Below are 18830 nucleotides of genomic sequence, written 5' to 3'. Positions count from 1 at the left end.
TGCAAAATTTGGCCGTTCTAGCTCTTAAAATAAAGGGTTAAATGGCGGAAAAAATTGGCGTGGGCTCCCGCGCAATTTTCTCCGCCAGAGTAGTAAAGCCAGTGACTGAGGGCAGATATTAATAGCCTGGAGAGGGTCCACGGTTATTGGCCCCCCCTGGCTAAAAATATCTGCCCCCAGCCACCCCAGAAAAGGCACATCTGGAAGATGCGCCTATTCTGGCACTTGGCCACTCTCTTCCCATTCCCGTGTAGCGGTGGGATATGGGGTAATGAAGGGTTAATGCCACCTTGCTATTGTAAGGTGACATTAAGCCTAATTAATAATGGAGAGGCGTCAATTATGACACCTATCCATTATTAATCCAATACTAGTAAAGGGTTAAATAAAACACAAACACATTTTTTAAAATTATTTTAATGAAATAAAAACAATGGTTGTTGCAGTATTTTATTCAACGCCCAATCCAGTCACTGAAGACCCTCGTTCTGTGAGTAAAAAAACATAATAAACCAACAATATACTTACCCTCCGCAGATCTGTAACGTCCAACGATGTAAATCCTTCTGAAGGGGTTAAAACATTTTGCAGCAAGGAGCTGTGCTAATGCAGGCTGCTCCTCGCTGCAAAACCCCAGGGAATGAGGCTAAAAATAGATCAATGATCTATATTTAGCTTCATTTGCGGTGAGGCACCCTCTGCTGGCTGTTCATAGATCGTGGGAAATTACCTAGAAAGCCAGGGAGTCTCGATATACAGATTTATACTTGGGACTACCCCTTTAATCAAGAACATCCTCACCTGCATAACAAAATGTACAAGACAATTTCTTAAGCCATTTTATGTGGTTTTGGCAAATTGCTTCTCTCCACGTACTGTTAAATTAGCTTTTTCAGGCAGTTAAATCAATGTCTGGGTGTAAATAAAGTTAGACAGCGTCAGGCAGCCACACATATAATGATGCCTTTTGCAGCAGATGTCGGGTACTCTGCAGTCCGTGCCGCGCTGAGGAAATTAGCCTCCTTATGCTCATATTATCGCATAATAAGCCGCACACCTGCTCAGACTATTCACCACTTCTACCTCTTCTGCTTACTTGGACCCCATTACCCCAGTTGGCACCCCAGGAACATTCTGCCTAAAATTACACAATATGCAAAATGTTTGCAACAAGACAATGGCAGATGGAGACTGCAAACAATGCCAAAAGCGGGACTCTGTCACTAAAACGCACACATGGCTCTCCTCTAGGATAATGGAGAACTGGGGTCATTGATAACTGGAGTTTATTAGATTCTGAAGCCAGCCATACATAGGATGATCTCTTATACAATATGAGTAGCAAAAGTCAACAATCAAAAGCGCACCAGATTTGTTACAAGTGTGAGAGAAGCATAGTACAATATTATTTAATGAAAAACTTATGCTGTGTATGAAGTAATAGAGTAAATCCATATTTCATTAGACAACCCTTCTAAGTCCATGAATCTTACAAAGACTGCAATGATGGCTGTGTGTCCAGCGATCATTCACTATATGAAGAAAAGTATTTGATCCAGTGATGTGTCACTTACTAGGCTGTGTGTTGCTTTTCAATAAAAAGAAGTGCTTTATTGGCAGGAGATTATCAGTACAGGACTAGGCGTCTCAAGCTATGTGCACACATTGCGGATTTTGCTGTGGATCCGCAGCTGCTGCAGGTCCACAGCAGCTTTCCATGAGTTTACAGTACAATCTAAACCTACGGAAAATGCAATCCGCAGTGCCCATGTTGCGGAAACGCTGCGGGTTACATTCCGCAGCATGTCAATCCTTTGTGCGGATTCCGCTGCGGTTTACACCTGCTCCTCTATAGGAATCCGCAGGTGTAAAACCGCAGGTGGAATCCGCACAAAAACCACGGTAAATCCGCAGTAAATCCGAGGGTAAAACGCAGTGCCTTTTACCTGCGGATTTATCAAATCCGCTGCGGAAAAATCCGCAGAGCTAAAAAATACGTGTGCACATACCCTCATGCCTCCCACTCAACTGCTTTGTGTAACCTCGCCAACATCACCGATTCGCAGCTTTTGTCAATACACAGTGTACACATGCTCCTAATCAGTGGTGCGGGCACGGTATACAGGGCTGAGCATTCTGAGCAATGCCAAATCTGCACCAGTGTAAACAGTAATTGTATCAAATGACAACATTCAGAACAGCAAGTGGCACATCGTTGGAATCAGGGTCTGTTTTCCTGTATCATGCTGCTCTTAGATTACATAGCAAAAAACTGATGACAGATTACATTTGAAGGATTCTGGGCTGAAAGGAATTCAGGCTCAATATTTTACATGCAATATTCACAGAGAAGCATGAAAAGTTTTGCTCTGAGGTTCTGCGTATCCGGGTAAAAGATCACAGCCCAGCATTTCCACCATACACTGTAACCAATAATAAATACATCTTCTCTCTGAATCTGACATTTTTGGTCCGCTATGTACAAGTGATTATTTGAAGACAGGTGCCTATACTATAGGCACACGTGTCAAGTGTGAACTCGGAATATCACGAAACTTTGTGCTGTGCATCTAAGGATTTAGATAGGCTTTCTTGTTTTAGAATTCAGATTCTTTTTGCGTTTGTCAAAAACGGTTTGATAATGTCCTGACCATAAGGGTTACTGAGAATTCTTTATGACTCAACGTTGTCATAAAAAAATGGAATAAAATGAAAAAAAAAAAAAAGGTACGATTCAAAAATGTACATGTACTTGGCAAACTATACAACACATTAACATGAAATAATAATAAATGAGTGAAAAGCCGATATAAAAGAAAAAGCCGCGTAATGTCTGCAGCACAAGAAGACATTTCTTTTTATGCTAAATCTAATACCAGACAGATTAACAGAAGAGGGCGATCTGAACATCTGGTCTATTTAGAGCTTGCTCCTTAATTAGGAAAGCGCTTCAGAATTCAGCCATATAACTATGGTTATACACAAAGATGCCAAGATGAGCAAGAAAACAGCACTTACATTTGTGTCAAGTACCACACAGTTAATAAAATTCCACATTTTACCTTTTCTGCCAAAGCCGTCAAGCTGTCAAGAAACCGTTGCCAAAAATCCTTAAAGAGTGGGCGATCAATTTTCTTAAGACTGTCCTTAGTACTTGCATCCACACTGACATACAACTGTGTGACTGGCTCCAGAGACCTGACAACAATATGCAGAGCACACAATTACATGATGGAAGTGAGGACAGACCACACAACAAAAGTACAATTGATACAGGTGGAGGGTTAGGAGTTGACCCTCAGACACAAAGTTTGAGAAGGCACAAGAACAGTAGGATATTTTATTATTCGAGGGGGAACACAGAAAGAAGACAATATGTGATAATGGAGGCACACTTCAGCCATAAAAAACAAAGTGGCACAGGAAACAGAAAAGACCATTTTTTGAAGGGAAACAGTCAGCAGCATGATGTAGCGGCAGAGACCCTGATTCCAGCAAGATATCATTTTGTTTACTGGGTGCAGCAGTTGTGATAGGATCACAATTTTTTATGCTGCAGATTTAGCAGAGCTCAGAAAGCTGAAACGTGGATAACCCCATTCACACCACTAATTAGCAGCTCTCTGTGTACACTAAATTAATAGAAAGCTGCTAAAGCAGTGTTGGGGGCATGGATAGACCAACTGGCACAATACATGGGCACACAAGTCCTCCAGTGATCCTCTCCTGCTGACAAAACACTGATTTTATTGAAATAGCAAAACACAGTCTAGTAAGTGACACATCCCTGTAATTAGGGTTTATGATGCACTCAGATTACATTGCAAAAACCTGCTGATTCCTTTTAAAAGGTGAATTTTCCCCATGACTGACAGGTCTCTTGCTGCAACAACAACTGTTGTCCGACAAGTGATGTCTATAGTTTGGGCAGGGTGAATTAGCTGACAAATTCCTTTTAAACAGGGCTGTGGAGTCGGTAAGCCACAGTTGCGACTCCGACTCCTGGATTTTATCAGGCTCCGACTCCTTCATAAATGGCCAATTCGTAACAATAAATTTACTGTTGTCAAATATTAACATCGTGCTTATTCAGTTTCTCACCATCATATAAGTAATCAGACCACAGAGCAAAAACTATATTTATTAGAATACAATTAGAATATAGCAAATAACTTTTATAAACTCTTGTAAGTAAATATGCAATGAACACGGTTATGCAGTTAATAAGAAGAAATCTATAAATTTGTCCTCAGAAAAAGTATTGCCTCTGTCAGATCCTTCATGGATGCCCTCAAATCTGATCGAATTATTTTGAGAGCAGAGAACAACCTCTGTACACTAACTTGGGTTGGTGGCAAAGCAGTAACCACTCGGGCAACATCTCTGACAATGTCAGGATACAGAGGAATCGCTTGTTGCACTGTTATTTTTGATGACTGTCAAATTTCTCAATTTCTTTTAGTGCACATGAAAAATTCTGCTGAAATGTACTGGCTGTGTTCTTTGATGGGGATGACTCTTCTATGCGGGAACGCTTTGCACGGTCCTTGTGATCCAAATATTTTTCGAAATGGTTATTCCTCATGTACTCACAGTTAAAGGGACACTGTCACCTGAATTTGGAGGGAACAATCTTCAGCCATGGAGGCGGGGTTTTGGGGTTTTTGATTCACCCTTTCCTTACTTGCTGGCTGCAATATTGGATTGAAGTTCATTCTCTGTCCTCCATAGTACATGCCTGCACAAGGTGCAATCTTGCCTTGCGCAGGCGTGTACTATGGAGGACAGAGAATGAACTTCAATCCAATATTGCAGCCAGCATGCAGCCAGCGGGTAAGGAAAGGGTGAATCAAACACCCGAAAACTCCGCCTCTATGGCTGAAGATTGTTCCCTCCAAATTCAGGTGACAGTGTCCCTTTAACTGATGCAAAGTTTGTTGAAAGGATAATACTTCTTACAGTCTTCCTCTTCTGAGTAGCAGCTGTGAGATGCTTGGAAGACGCACACCAAACATCTAGTCTAGAGGAGGAGCTTTACTACTAAGAATTTGCAACACATTTTCACTTTCAGTGTCATACATTGTAAGTAGGGGGGTTGGGGCAGCATGAGGTTAACCAAGTATAAGATTTCATAAGGGCAGTGGAGAACAGTGACACACAAGAAGTAAGAAATGTCTCTATCTCCAGCAGAACTGCTTATCACTGTTGTTCATAGTTTGATAGAACATATATATTTGAGTAACATTTATAAAATTCATATGAAAGTTCAATTATGAAATATTAATACATATTTTTAAAAGCTGGAGTCGGAGTCGGTACATTTCTACCGACTCCAACCAAAACTACCCCAGACTCCGACTCCACAGCCCTGCTTTTAAAGGCTATATGTGGTGGACAGGAGGGTGGCCCACGCTTTCTATTGCAGCCAGTATGCAGTAAGAGCCTACACAGGATTGCAGCTGGGCCCTGCTAAACTTCCATTCCTCCTACAGCTCATTCCTGGGACCCCACTTACCAGCCGAGTGCTTTCCCGTTATGTGCAGCACATAGGTACAAACAGCCTTTGGTCACAGCACTCAGCACTACCGATAGTTTTCTTTATGTTTTAGATGTTACTCTAAAATTATCTTGCTCAGATCAATTAGTCCTCAACGCAATCCTATGTCTGAAAGGAGCGCAACACTATCGTCCATTAGGGTACAAAATGCATGTCGAAACCACAAACATTTGATTTACTCTGTCAGCATTACTGTACTAAGGAATGAAACATTTAATGGAGGAAAGATGAACCCAAATGTGTCTGCAATTCATCTCAGCAGCTCAAAGGAATCTGCAGGGCAATAAAGAGCAGTTTTCAAATGCTTCAATATTTTGTTGCTATATACCGTAGTTTACTTTTGATCTTCACATAGAAGAGGATGGTTTATTAGCTGGATTTGTGCAAATATACAACATTACAAGGATGTAAAAATAAAAACAAATTCAGGAAGTAGTCTGGGAAATTTAACTTATTAAAGAACGTAAGTAGGAAAAAAGAGTTAACCGGTATTATTATTTAGTTATTTATTAATTCCATGGTGCTGTACATGAGAAAGGGGTTACATATAGAGTTATAGATATCGTTTACCGTAAACAAGTTTACAGTGACAGACTGGTACAGAGGGGAGAGGACCCGGTCCTTGTGGACTTACATTCTATGGGATAGTGGGGAAGAGGCAGAAGGTCGGGGTGAAACGGCGGCTCTGGCGATGGCGAAGCGGCAAAATGGTTATTGCAGGCTGTAGGCTTTCTTGAACATAAAACAAGCATCTAACTGGGTAAGGCTAGTTTCACATTAGCGTTAAAAAACGCAGCGTTAAAACGCATCCGCAGGTGGTGAACAAAAAAGCATGTAAACGCGTAAAAACGCTGCGTTTTTTAGACGCATGCGTTTTCGTATGCGGTAAAAAAAAAACTCCGCGTTTTTACGCGTTTACATGCGTTTTTTTACCGCGTTTGCGTTTCTTAAAAGCATGATGAGAAATTTCACAAGAGAAAAATCAAGATCCAGACACCGCCAATGGGACTACAGAGGGCGTGTGACATGACTGTGGAACAAAATATGGAAAAATTGTAGCTCTCAAAATGTGGTAACGCAAAAAATATTTTTGGGAATAAAAAGCGTCTTTAGTGTGTGACAGCAGCCAATCATAAAAATCAACTAGAAAACCCTCTATAAATAGAAATGGCTAGGGTTAGGGTTTGGATCCCTAGGGTTAAGGTTAGGGTTTGGGTGTGAATCCCTAGGGTTAGGGTTTGGATCCCTTTATCACCTTGATGGGTTAGGGTTAGGGTTTGGATCCCTTTATCACCTTGATGGGTTAGGGTTTGGATCCCTTTATCACCTTGATGGGTTAGGGTTTGGATCCCTTTATCACCTTGATGGGTTAGGGTTAGGGTTTGGATCCCTTTATCACCTTGATGGGTTAGGGTTATGGTTTGGATCCCTTTATCACCTTGATGGGTTAGGGTTAGGGTTTGGATCCCTTTATCACCTTGATGGGTTAGGGTTAGGGTTTGGATCCCTTTATCACCTTGATGGGTTGGGGTTAGGGTTTGGATCCCTTTATCACCTTGATGGGTTAGGGTTTGGATCCCTTTATCACCTTGATGGGTTAGGGTTTGGATCCCTTTATCACCTTGATGGGTTAGGGTTAGGGTTTGGATCCCTTTATCACCTTGATGGGTATGGGTTAGGGTTTGGATCCCTTTATCACCTTGATGGGTTAGGGTTAGGGTTTGGATCCCTTTATCACCTTGATGGGTTAGGGCTAGGGTTAGTGTTTGGATCCCTTTATCACCTTGATGGTGGGGGGTGGCTTATCAGTGTGTAGACTTGTTTTTCTCTATGGAAACGCATGCATTAAAAAACACAACAAAACGCATGTGCTAAAAAACGCATGCGTTTACATAGACAGCAATACTTTTTTTGCCGCAAAAAAACGCCTCTAGAAATTACTACATGTTGCATTTCCGCAACAAAACGCAAGCATAGAAACGACGCATGCGTCGTCAAACACTGCAAAACGCATCCACAAAAAACGCATGTGTTTTTAATGTTAAATATAGGGAAAAAAACACATTGCTTTTTTTGCATTAAAACGCAGCGGCAAAAACGCAAATGTGAAACCAGCCTCAGTGCATCACCAAATTAATTCTCTATTGGTTTTAACCACTTATTGACCGCCAATACACCATTTTACTGACATGAGGATAAGAAATTAGTGCCCCCCTATGGGCAAAAATTCTGAACACTATAGCCGACATCCTGCTGCATCAGCCACAATCACTGTAAGCACCAATAGCGGCCGTTTAATCCCATAGATGCTTCTGTTAGTAGGGCTGGACTGGCCATCTGGAATTCTGGCATTTGAAATCACCTGTCTGCTACACTGTCGCTGGCTCCATCACTTACTCCTGCAGGTCACAGGCATCCGTTCAGTCTGCGACCTGCCGGAGGCCAGCACCAACGGGGGATGTCAGTGGTGGAATGATGCCAGAGCAGCCAGATGCTTCAGAGGATGAGGTGTCTGGATTAGGGGAGTATAGGGATTTTTTTTTGTTTTTGTTGGGCTGTGGGGGTCTATCACACTATATAGGGAGCTGAGAGTTGGATCATTATAGTATATAAGGGTGGACCACCATACTATATAGTGTACTGTTGGGGGACCATCATACTACATAGAGGGCTGTTGGAAGGACCATCATACTATATGCGGGGACAGTGATTTGGACAGTCATTCTATATAGGGGGCTATGAGGTGAACCATCATACTATATGGGGGATGTTGGGAGAATCATCACACTACATAGGAGCTGTGCCACTGTACTAAATGGGGGGCTGTGAGGTGGACCATCTTACTATATTGGGGCTAGGAGGTGGAACATCTTACTATATGGGGGGGTTGTTGGGGTACCATATGATATAGGGGGCTGTTATAGGGACCATAATATTACATGGGTTGCTGTGAGATGGACCATCATACTATATAGGGGTTGTGAGGCGGACCATCATACCATATGGGTGGATGTTGGGGGGACCATTATATAGGGGCCTATGGGTTGGACCATCTTACTATATAGGTGGCTAGGTGGTGAAACATACTATGAGTGGGATGTTGGAGGGACCATCATGTTATGTGGGGGGCTGTGAGATTGACCATCATACCATATAGGGGGCTGTAAGATGGACAATCATACTATATAGGGGTTTGTGAGGGTACCATACAGTACTGGGGCTATGGGGGATCTTCATAGTGTATGGGGGATCCATCATACTGTGTGGGATGGCTGTGGGGGCATCATCTTGCGGTGTTGTGATGTCGTAGTGGATATTATACTGTGTGGGGTGGCTGTAGTGGGCATTAGCAAATAGATCAATGGCTGCACTCAATTGTACTAAAGCAAGGGAATGTGTGATACATGAAATCTGAATAGCATTATGGCTTGTGAAATCTATGAAAAAACACGAGATGCTTAGCACAAAGTTTGGCCAAAAAATGTGAGCCCATCACCAATGTCAAGGTAATCTCATGTATCGAATGTGTCCCTGACCTGACTGGCTAGTGTGAACACTTACCTCTGGCTAATATCATGGTAAAGCCTGCATTTATAGGAAGGTCGGAACCAACTGTGTTTGGATGTAATTAAAATCACAGCATGGTGAAGGGCGGGGCATTCAAGTCACAAAAAAAATAGTACTTAGCAAGTAATGGTAAACTGACTTAACAGCGATGTACTATTTTTTTTTCTGACTTGAACGCCCCGCCCTTCACCATGCTATGATCTTAATCCATGAGATTACCTTGACGTTGGTAGATGGGCTCACACTTTTTGTGCTAAGCATTTCATGTGTTTGTTCATAGATTTCACAAGCCATTATGCTATTCACATTTCATGTATCACACATTCCCTTGCTTTAGTACAATTGAGTTCAGCCATTCATCTATTTGCTATGTAAGTTGCTTTTGGTTACGCACCAGTTCAGACTAGTTCGCTGTTCAGTCAGTTTACCATTACTTGCTATGTGGTGGGCATTATACTGTCTGGAGGTCAATGGGGTAAATTATACTTTGTTGGGAGCTGTGGTGACCATCATACTGCATAGGATGGTAAGAACGACCCTGATAAGAATCTGCACAATATAACATATAAGGTCTGCAGATAAAGTAGTTGTCCAAGCTTCAAGTTAGTCTGCAGTAACTGTCATTGCGGACTTCTGAATCCTCATTGAACTCGCAGGCTGTAGAGATTCTCCGATGCGGGCACTGGGAGTTGGTGATCATGTACAGTGAATTAACTTAAACAGCATGGGCCGCAAAGAAAAGCTCTAATGGGGCCCCCAATTATTGCAAGTCTTTAATAGCATTGGTAACTTTTTTATAGACCAAAAGGACCTTTGGAACCACTAGGCTCCAGGGCCCAGGTGCAATTGTAACCCTCGTACCTACTGTAGTTACACCTCTGATTTGCATATATGCTGTCACGTGCCAACTAGATGTGTACAGCGTTGCTCAATACAAGCACAGGGTTGCTCAATACAACTGAAATTAGAAAAGTAGAGTACAATTAGTCACAATGTGGCTGGAGGTGTGAAAATCGCATACTTGTAACATGACATCCGCTCCCAAAGCTGGAACCGGAGAATTCTCCGATTGCACCTTCAGGACAAGGTGAAATTTCACAATTCTGACCAGTGTCACGTTGTGTGGCAAAAACTCTGGAACGCTTCAATGGATCCCACTGATTTGGAGACTGTTTTTCTGTGACATATTATATCATGATAGTGGTAAAATTTCTTTAACGTGACTTGAGTTTATGTGCGCAAAAAAAAAAAAATGAAATATGGCAAAAATGTTGCAATTTTCTAACTTTTAATTTGCATGCCCTTAAATCAGAGTTATATCACACAAAATAGTTAATAAAATAACATTTTCCACATGTTTACTTTACCATCAGCACAATTTTTTAAAACAATTTTTCTTTGCTAGGACATTATAAGGGTTAAAACTTGACCAACAATCTCTTATTTTTTCAACAAAATTTACAGAATCATAGTTTTAGGGACCATATTACATTTGAAATGACTGAGGGGTCTATACGACAGAAAATGCCCGAAAGTAACATTCTAAAAACTGCACTGCTCAAGGTGCTCAAAACTACATTCAAGAAGTTTATTAACTCTTCAGTTGCTTCAAAAGAAGATATGGAAGGTGCAGATGTGAAGACACGAAAGCTCACGATACATGGAGGTCTCCACCCTAAGTCTAGCACCCAAATATCGTATACCAATGTGAAGGAGAGAATGGGTAATGAATGTGGTGTGGCAAGATGGCGTCTGCATCCTGGAACTACGCCCTAGAAGGAATCCTTGGAATGTGAAGTAGATAACACTGCAGACTAAAGATGGAACGGACCTAACATGGACCAATCACAGACTGACAGGATGGTTGCTCAGGAGATGTGCGATGCCCTTTTCCTGCCTGCTATGTGATCTTTTGTTTTGTACTAACAAAGGCAGTTTTGTGCCAGCTTTTGCAGAGAGGAGCACATATCTAACTTGTGCCGATGTATTTCCTCTATGCATGCTCTTGGCTCATATTTATCAGGTCAGGGGCAGCCTGGCAATCTCTTAAAGTGAGATCTTAGCGATCACCCCAACACCAACATTTCATCCGTAATGGTGGCTTGGATGCTTATCAAGCCTTGACCACCCTCCTTTCTGTTAGTCAACAATCTTTGGGTGCAAGACTTAAGGCCCCTTCACATTAAGCGACGCTGCAGTGATACCGACAATGATCCGGATCGCTGCAGCGTCGCTGTTTGGTTGCTGGAGAGCTGTCACACAGACCGCTCTCCAGCGACCAACGATGCCGGTAACCAGGGTAAACATCGGGTAACTAAGCGCGGGGCCGCGCTTAGTAACCCGATGTTTACCCTGGTTACCATCCTAAAAGTAAAAAAAACAAACAGTACACACTTACCTAACGCTGTCTGTCCTCTGCACTCCTCCTGTACTGTCTGTGTGAGCACAGCGGCCGGAAAGCAGAGCAGTGACGTCACCGCTCTGCTTTCCGGCTGACCGACGCTCACAGCCAGTACAGGAGGAGTGCAGAGCACAGCGCTGGAGGACAGACAGCGTTAGGTAAGTATGAAGTGTTTGGTTTTTTTACTTTTAGGATGGTAACCAGGGTAAACATTGGGTTACTAAGCGTGGCCCTGCGCTTAGTTACCCGATGTTTACCCTGGTTACCAGTGAAGACATCGCTGGATCGGTGTCACACACGCCGATCCAGCGATGTCCACGGGAGATCCAGCGACGAAATAAAGTTCTGGACTTTCTTCAGCGACCAACAATCTCCCAGCAGGGGCCTGATCGTTGGTCGCTGTCACACAACGACTTTATTAACGATATCGTTGCTACGTCACAAAAAGCAACGATATCGTTAACAATATCGTTATGTGTGAAGGTACCTTTAGGGTGGAGTCCTCCATGCAATGTGAGGAGCTTTCGCGTCTTCACATCTGCAGCTTCCATCTATTCTTTTGGCCAGCACACTATGCCAGCAGGGTATCTGATAACTGGCAGGGCATATGTATTGATGGCACAGATTTTATTCTTCCCATTGAGCTGGCTCTTCAAGACCTGTCTTACCCTTTGATGGTATTTGGATGTTGCCGCTTTATTTGCCTCCTCATAATGCTATGCACCCTGCTGGCAACTCAACTCCATTAGTTTTGACTTAATTTGCCTCTCTATTAACAACCGGCCGAACTTCTCCAGTCCAAAGGACATCTCGATATCTTCGCTGTAGATCCTTGTCAGGTGGATTAGTGAATTGATAGCTCACTCGTTTTTCTCATACAGCTTTAAGTCATCCATGTAGATTGTACATACACATTATAATGAAAAAAAAAATTATATATATATATATATATATATATATATATATATATATATATTTATTTTTTTTTACACACATTGTAAGGAGGCTAATGGCCGCGTAATCAATGAGAGGTATGTGTCACAGGGATGGCTGCTCCCAGTGATGTAACCCGGAGTATTTTTCTTCAGTGCACGTAAGCACTAGGATATCGTTTAGTGCAGGGGTCCCCAACTCCAGTCCTCAAGGCCCACCAACATGTCATGTTTTCAGGATTTCCTTAATCTTGCCCAGGTAATAATTGCATCACCTGTGCAATGCAAAGGAAATCCTGAAAACATGACCTGTTGGTGGGCCTTGAGGACTGGAGTTGGGGACCCCTGGTTTAGTGCACCTGGGTCCAGGTTGCGGGTAGCTATGTGAGATGGGCAGGTCTGGCTACCCACATACCTCATCTGTGGGTGTGGTTACAGCCTACGTAATGGAGGCTGTTTGGCACATGGTCTGTGTCTTGGGAGGTAGAAGGCTTCCTGTGTGTGGCTCCAGACCGAGCCTGCGTGCGGGACATTGCCACAGCCTGTGTGCCCACAGGCCTGAGGGAGTAGAGAGCCCGGCTAAGGACATTTTACGTTTTTTGCGTGCTCTGAAGGTCGTTTACCTTTTGTTGTACTTAGGGGTTTATGGAGCAAAAATACCCGCACGGACTTTCTTTTAAAGAAACGCCTCCTGTCTTCCTCCTGCCGCACCTGAGTGAGTACGAACACTACAATTGGTGCTAGACTGCGGGCATCGGTCCAGGAGGTATCTGGGAGGATTTCAGAAGGTGTTTGCTGTGAATCGACGGGTCCACGAACTCCGGGCGGCTTGCTGTGGATCGGCAAGTCTACGAACTTTGGGCGGCTTGCTGTGGATAGGTGGGTCCATGAAATCTGCAGAGCGGAGCCTGGCAGAGCCTTGCAGAGCAGTGAGGAGTCGCGCTGTGTGGAACTGTTGGGGCAGAAAGACTGTCGTGCACAGGCGGTGAGGGGCCTGAGAGGACCGTGGGGAGTCCACAGTGTGCACACCAAGTAGCGATGGTTGCTAGACAGGGGGTGGAGCCCCAAAAAGGGGTAGGTGACCCAAAAGAGTGTAGAGTCCAAAAAGGGGAGGTGACCAAAAAGGGGGTTGAGTCCCAAAAGGGGATGGCAACAAATGCACCGAGGGACTGTTGGCGGGTTCAGTATTCGAACAGCGCATGTCCAGGATTATGTACTGACTTTCCGTCTGACAAGTTGTCGCAGCGCTGTACTGAGGAAGTCAATGGAGAGTGCGTGACTGGACTTCTGGACTCACGGAGCCCGATGACCCTGGTGAGTGCCACACTCCTTGTTTATCTGATCCCCGGAAGGAAGATGGAGGTCTACTGCATCCACGGGGTCCCTAGGGATTATCCGGTGTCCAGGGTAACCATTGAGACACCCACGATTCTTACCAGCCACGATGTCCATGTAGTCCTGAACCTGCCATACCCTATTGTAATCGGTCCGGACTTTGAATTGTTTTGGGACTTGTGGGAGGAAAGGGGAGTGTCTGATTGCTTAGAGGGGAGCCGGAATGACCTTAAAGGAGCCCCACCATAGCAGGCAGCTATAGGGATTCCCGGTGGTGTGATGCATAAAGAGGAGGAGGTAGCGCTCCCTAAGGTCAATCTCCCAGAGTTAGGGGTGACCAGGGAAAAGTGTGGATCTGACCAACCTATGGGACTTAACAGAGGTGACCAACAGTGTGATCGTTTAAAACGGGGTAGCTCCAGGAAAGGGGTCCGACACCTGTGTAAGTGGGGACTTGTTCCAGGGTGACAGTGAGCAGTGGCGACTCCCATTCAGACTGATGCGAGTGAAAAAGTGCGGTAAGGTAGACCCGGGTACAGATGGCAAGTCTTCCTCATCGCCGGAGACATGGTGGCTGCAGAATGGCAGGACAGGCTACACCCTCTGAGAAGAGAGGTGAAAAAGAAATAAGGTCAGGGCAAACAAGGTTAATGTCATTGATAAAACTGACCCAGAGTGGTGGTAGGGATCCAATAGCTAAGATCTCAGTTGGAGAAGAACTCCGAGCAAAAACAGAGAAGCTGTCCGAATCGACCGATCCCACCTGACAACGAAAGGATCAAATCGACAATCTGACAAAGTAAATGCGCACGTGGAAAGAGCAAGCCAACAGTTTCCGGAAAGTGGAAGTGCACGTCCAAAGTTTGGAGAAAGAGCACGATGACGTCTGTCATCAGCTGACAAACGAGAGGTTGAAGGTGTCGAGTATGAAAGCCGCCAACTCCGTGCAGCTGGATTAGGTGCGTCACCTGGAGTCCGAGCTATCGGCAGCCAAGGTTCAGCTCGAAGAGAAGGAAAAGCAGGAGCATAAGCTGCTTCATACCATCCGCTCCACCAAGGAGAAGCTGCGCTCTGCTCAGCAGGAGGACACAGAACAAGTGTCTCAGCTGGAAATGACCTGCTGCAACAAAGCTCAGGAGTTCTAGGATCTCGCCAAAGAGTTTGAAGCAAAAAGTGGCAGATTTACAGGCCGAATTAAAGCGTCTCAAAGAACAGAAATCTGAGGAAATCGCGGCTATGGAGTAAAAAATAAGTTGAATGCGAAATGCGGGGATACAACGTGAAGAAGCCCTCTGGGAACTGTCCGCAGACTTGGAGAAGAACATGCATGTACCAGGGAGGCCCATGAGAAGCATCAGCAGGAGCTTCTCCAGAGGGAGGACGAGCGTCGCTGGCTGGCAGGGGAGCAGGATAAAGTTCTTCGAGACCTCAAGATCGAGCAGGAGGCTAAGGCCCAGCTCCAGAAATACATGGACGGCCAAAAAACCAAGCTCTCTGCTCTACAGAACGAACTGTCGCCACTCTCCCGATGTGATCACAATGAAGGAGAGTGAGCTGGAGAGACGGACCAAGGAAGTGGCCTCCAGGGGGGAAGAAATCCAGCAGGGGAAGTGCCACGTAGACGGCCTCACAAAGAAGGTCGACATACTGAAAAATTGCTCAGACTCAAGATGAGAAGATCAAATACTATATCCAAGGAGGTGAGACTTCGCTCTTCAAGTGCCTGGAAAGGTACCCGAGGACGTGCAGCAAGCTTGTGCCAGTGAGGCTGTGCATGAGGCATTTAGAAAGGCAGTGGAAGCATGTAGCGTGAACTGGGAGCCAGAGTCTAAGCAGTTTGTTATATTGTCGACTAGGGAAGTCACGATGAAGAAGGTGGCTATCCTGAGTGACATGCACCTACACGGTCATTGCACAAAAAGGAAGATCTTGTTGAGGAATGAGGAAGCCGCTTGACAACTGGAGCATGCAAAGAAAGCTCAAGGTCGGTTGGAATTGGTGGAGGATATCGTTCAAGTGCCCAGGTAACTGGTGAGAAAAATCATTGGGAAACTTGGAAAATGAATGCAGGAGATCGTAGATAAGTCTGCGAGTGTGCGGATTCTGTCTGATAACGAAGCCCAGGTAGCTGGTGAAGATGGGATGGTTCCATTTTTCATTGTCGGATCAATGGAAAGCCTTAAGAATATCCGAGTACAGTACTCCTTGAATATTACGTGGCGTACTTGAGAGGTAGAGCAGCTAAGACTTGACAGGCTGCAGATCAATAAAAAGCTGCAAAAAGTGCTAAGAAGTTGGCGGCCACTTTCAACCCGAGGTCTGGAGAGACAAAGGGGTTCCCTAAAGAATGGAAGAGTTAGAAGTAGTGACTCCTGTGTTAGCTCAGTGCTGAGTGGCCTAGGCAGGGGACCCTGTAGCAGACGTGGGAACAGAGAGTCAGACCAGACAGAAGGTATGGGGTCAAGGGAATCGCAACACCGTACTGACCGCCGGGGATGGGGGTGGTCTGACAAAAGGGCAACCGTATCAGAGGAGGTGATGGAGTTGGATAACCTGCTGTTCCAAAAGGCTTCAGTGACAAAACCTGAATGATAGACGGGTTTACTTCCGAAGGCGACAGAGAAGAGTCTCTGGTCGGGTAAGGGAAGGTACCAAGCTCCACGGCTTTAGGCAGAGGGGTAAGGTATGTAAGGAAACTAATGGTCGCGTAATCAAAGGGAGGTATGTATCACAGGGATGGCTGCTCCCTGTGATGTAACCAGAGAGTATTTTTCTTCAGTGCACATAAGCACTAGGATGTCATTTAAAGCACCTAGGTTTGGGTTGCGGGTAGCTATGAGAGATGGGCATGTCTGGCTACCAACATACCTCACCTGTGGGTGTGGTTACAGCCTACATAATGGAGGCTGTATGGCACATGGTCTGTGTCTTGGGAGGTAGAAGGCCTCCTGTGTGTGTGGCTCCAGACTGTGCCTGCGTGCTGGACATTGCCCCAGTCTGTGTGCCCACAGGTCTGAGGGAGCAGAGAGCCCGGCTAAGGACATTTTGTGTTTTGCCTGCTCTGAAGGCCGTTTACCTTTTGTTGTGCTTAGGAATTTATAGAGCAAATAAATCTGCATGGACTTTCTTTTAAAGAAACGCCTCCTGTCTTCCTCCTGCTGCACCTGAGTTAGTACGATCGCTACAACATATTCACAAACACACATACAGTACAGACCAAAAGTTTGGACACACCTCATTTAAAGATTTTTCTGTATTTTCATGACTATGAAAATTGTAAATTCACACTGAAGGCATCAAAACTATGAATTAACACATTTGGAATTATATACTTAAAAAAGTGTGAAACCACTGAAAATATGTCTTATATTCTAGGTTCTTCAAAGTAGCCACCTTTTGCTTTGATGACTGCTTTGCACACTCTCGGCATTCTCTTGATGAGCTTCAAGAGGTAGTCACCGGGAATGGTTTTCACTTCACAGGTGTGCCCTGTCAGGCTTAATAAGTGGGATTTCTTGCCTTATAAATGGGGTTGGGACCATCAGTTGTGTTGTGCAGAAGTCTGGTGGATACACAGCTGATAGTCCTACTGAATAGACTGTTAGAATTTGTATTATGGCAAGAAAAAAGCAGCTAAGTAAAGAAAAATGAGTGGCCATCATTACTTTAACCCCTTCATGACCTTGGGATTTTCCATTTTTCCGTGTTCGTTTTTCGCTCCCCTCCTTCCCAGAGCCATAACTTTTTTATTTTTCCGTCAATTTGGCCATGTGAGGGCTTATTTTTTGCAGGACGAGTTGTACTTTTGAACGACATCATTGGTTTTACCATGTCGTGTACTAGAAAACGGGGAAAAAAAATCCAAGTGCAGTGAAATTGCAAAAAAAAGTGCAGTCCCACACTTGTTTTTTGTTTGGCTTTTTTGCTAGGTTCACTAAATGCTTAAACTGACCTGCCATTATGATTCTCCAGGTCACTACTATTTTTTTACGTAAGTGGTGAAAAAAATTTCCAAACTTTGCTAAAAAAAAAAAAAAAAAATAAAAAAAAATGCGCCATTTTCCGATACTCGTAGCGTCTCCATTTTTCATGATCTGGGGTCGGTTGAGGGCTTATTTTTTGCGTGCCGAGCTGGCGTTTTTAATGATTCCAATTCGGTGCAGATACGTTCATTTGATCGCCCATTATTGCATTTTAATTTAACGTCGCGGTGACCAAAAAAAACGTAATTCTGGCGTTTCTATTTTTTTTTCTCGTTACGCCGTTTAGCGATCAGGTTAATGCTTTTTTTTATTGATCGGGCGATTTTGAATGCGGCGATACCAAATATGTGTAGGTTTGATTTTTTTTTTTTTATTTATTTTGATTGGGGCGAAAGGGGGGTGATTTAAACTTTTATATTTTTTTCACATTTTTTTTTTTAACTTTTTTTTTTTTTTTTTTTTTAAACTTTTGCCATGCTTCAATAGCCTCCATAGAAGCAGGCACAACCCGATCGCCTCTGCTACATAGCAGCGATCTTATGTTCGCTGCTATGTAGCAGAAAATCAGGTGTGCTGTGAGCGCCGACCACAGGGTGGCGCTCACAGCCACCGGCGATCAGTAACCATAGAAGTCTCAAGGCCCTTTATGGTTACAATGGAGAAGCATCGCCGACCCCCGATCATGTGACGGGGGTCGGCGATGCGCTCATATCCGGCCGCCCGGCCGGATGCAGTAGTTAAATGCCGCTGTCTGCGTTTGACAGCGGCATTTAACTAGTTAATAGCGGCGGGTGAATCGCAATTTCACCCGCCGCTATTGCGGGCACATGTCAGCTGTTCAAAACAGCTGACATGTCCCGGCTTTGATGCGGGCTCACCGCGGAGCCCTGGATCAAAGCAGGGGAGCTGACCTCGGACGTACTATCCCGTCCGAGGTCAGTAAGGGGTTAAGAAATGAAGGTCAGTCCGAAAAATTGGGAAAACTTTGAAAGTGTCCCCAAGTGCAGTTGCAAAAACCATCAAGCGCTACAAAGAAACTGGCTCACATGAGGACC

At 44.3% G+C, this 18830-nt stretch overlaps 1 protein-coding gene across 1 annotated transcript in view; it reads right to left on the bottom strand.

The window, feature by feature from the left end:
- LOC138670246 (S-adenosyl-L-methionine-dependent tRNA 4-demethylwyosine synthase TYW1-like) overlaps positions 1–18830 on the bottom strand; it is a 348450-nt gene that overhangs the window by 162293 nt on the left and 167327 nt on the right. The window contains exon 13 of the mRNA XM_069757420.1: positions 3063–3198. Within this exon, the coding sequence (XP_069613521.1) occupies positions 3063–3198 (136 nt within the window). The remainder of the gene's footprint in view (positions 1–3062; positions 3199–18830) is intronic.

This window comes from Ranitomeya imitator, chromosome 3, assembly GCF_032444005.1.
Source record: "Ranitomeya imitator isolate aRanImi1 chromosome 3, aRanImi1.pri, whole genome shotgun sequence".
Classification (NCBI taxonomy): Eukaryota; Metazoa; Chordata; class Amphibia; order Anura; family Dendrobatidae; genus Ranitomeya; species Ranitomeya imitator.
The sequence above is the reverse complement of the archived record's forward strand: the minus strand, read 5'-3'. Positions and strand labels throughout refer to the sequence as shown.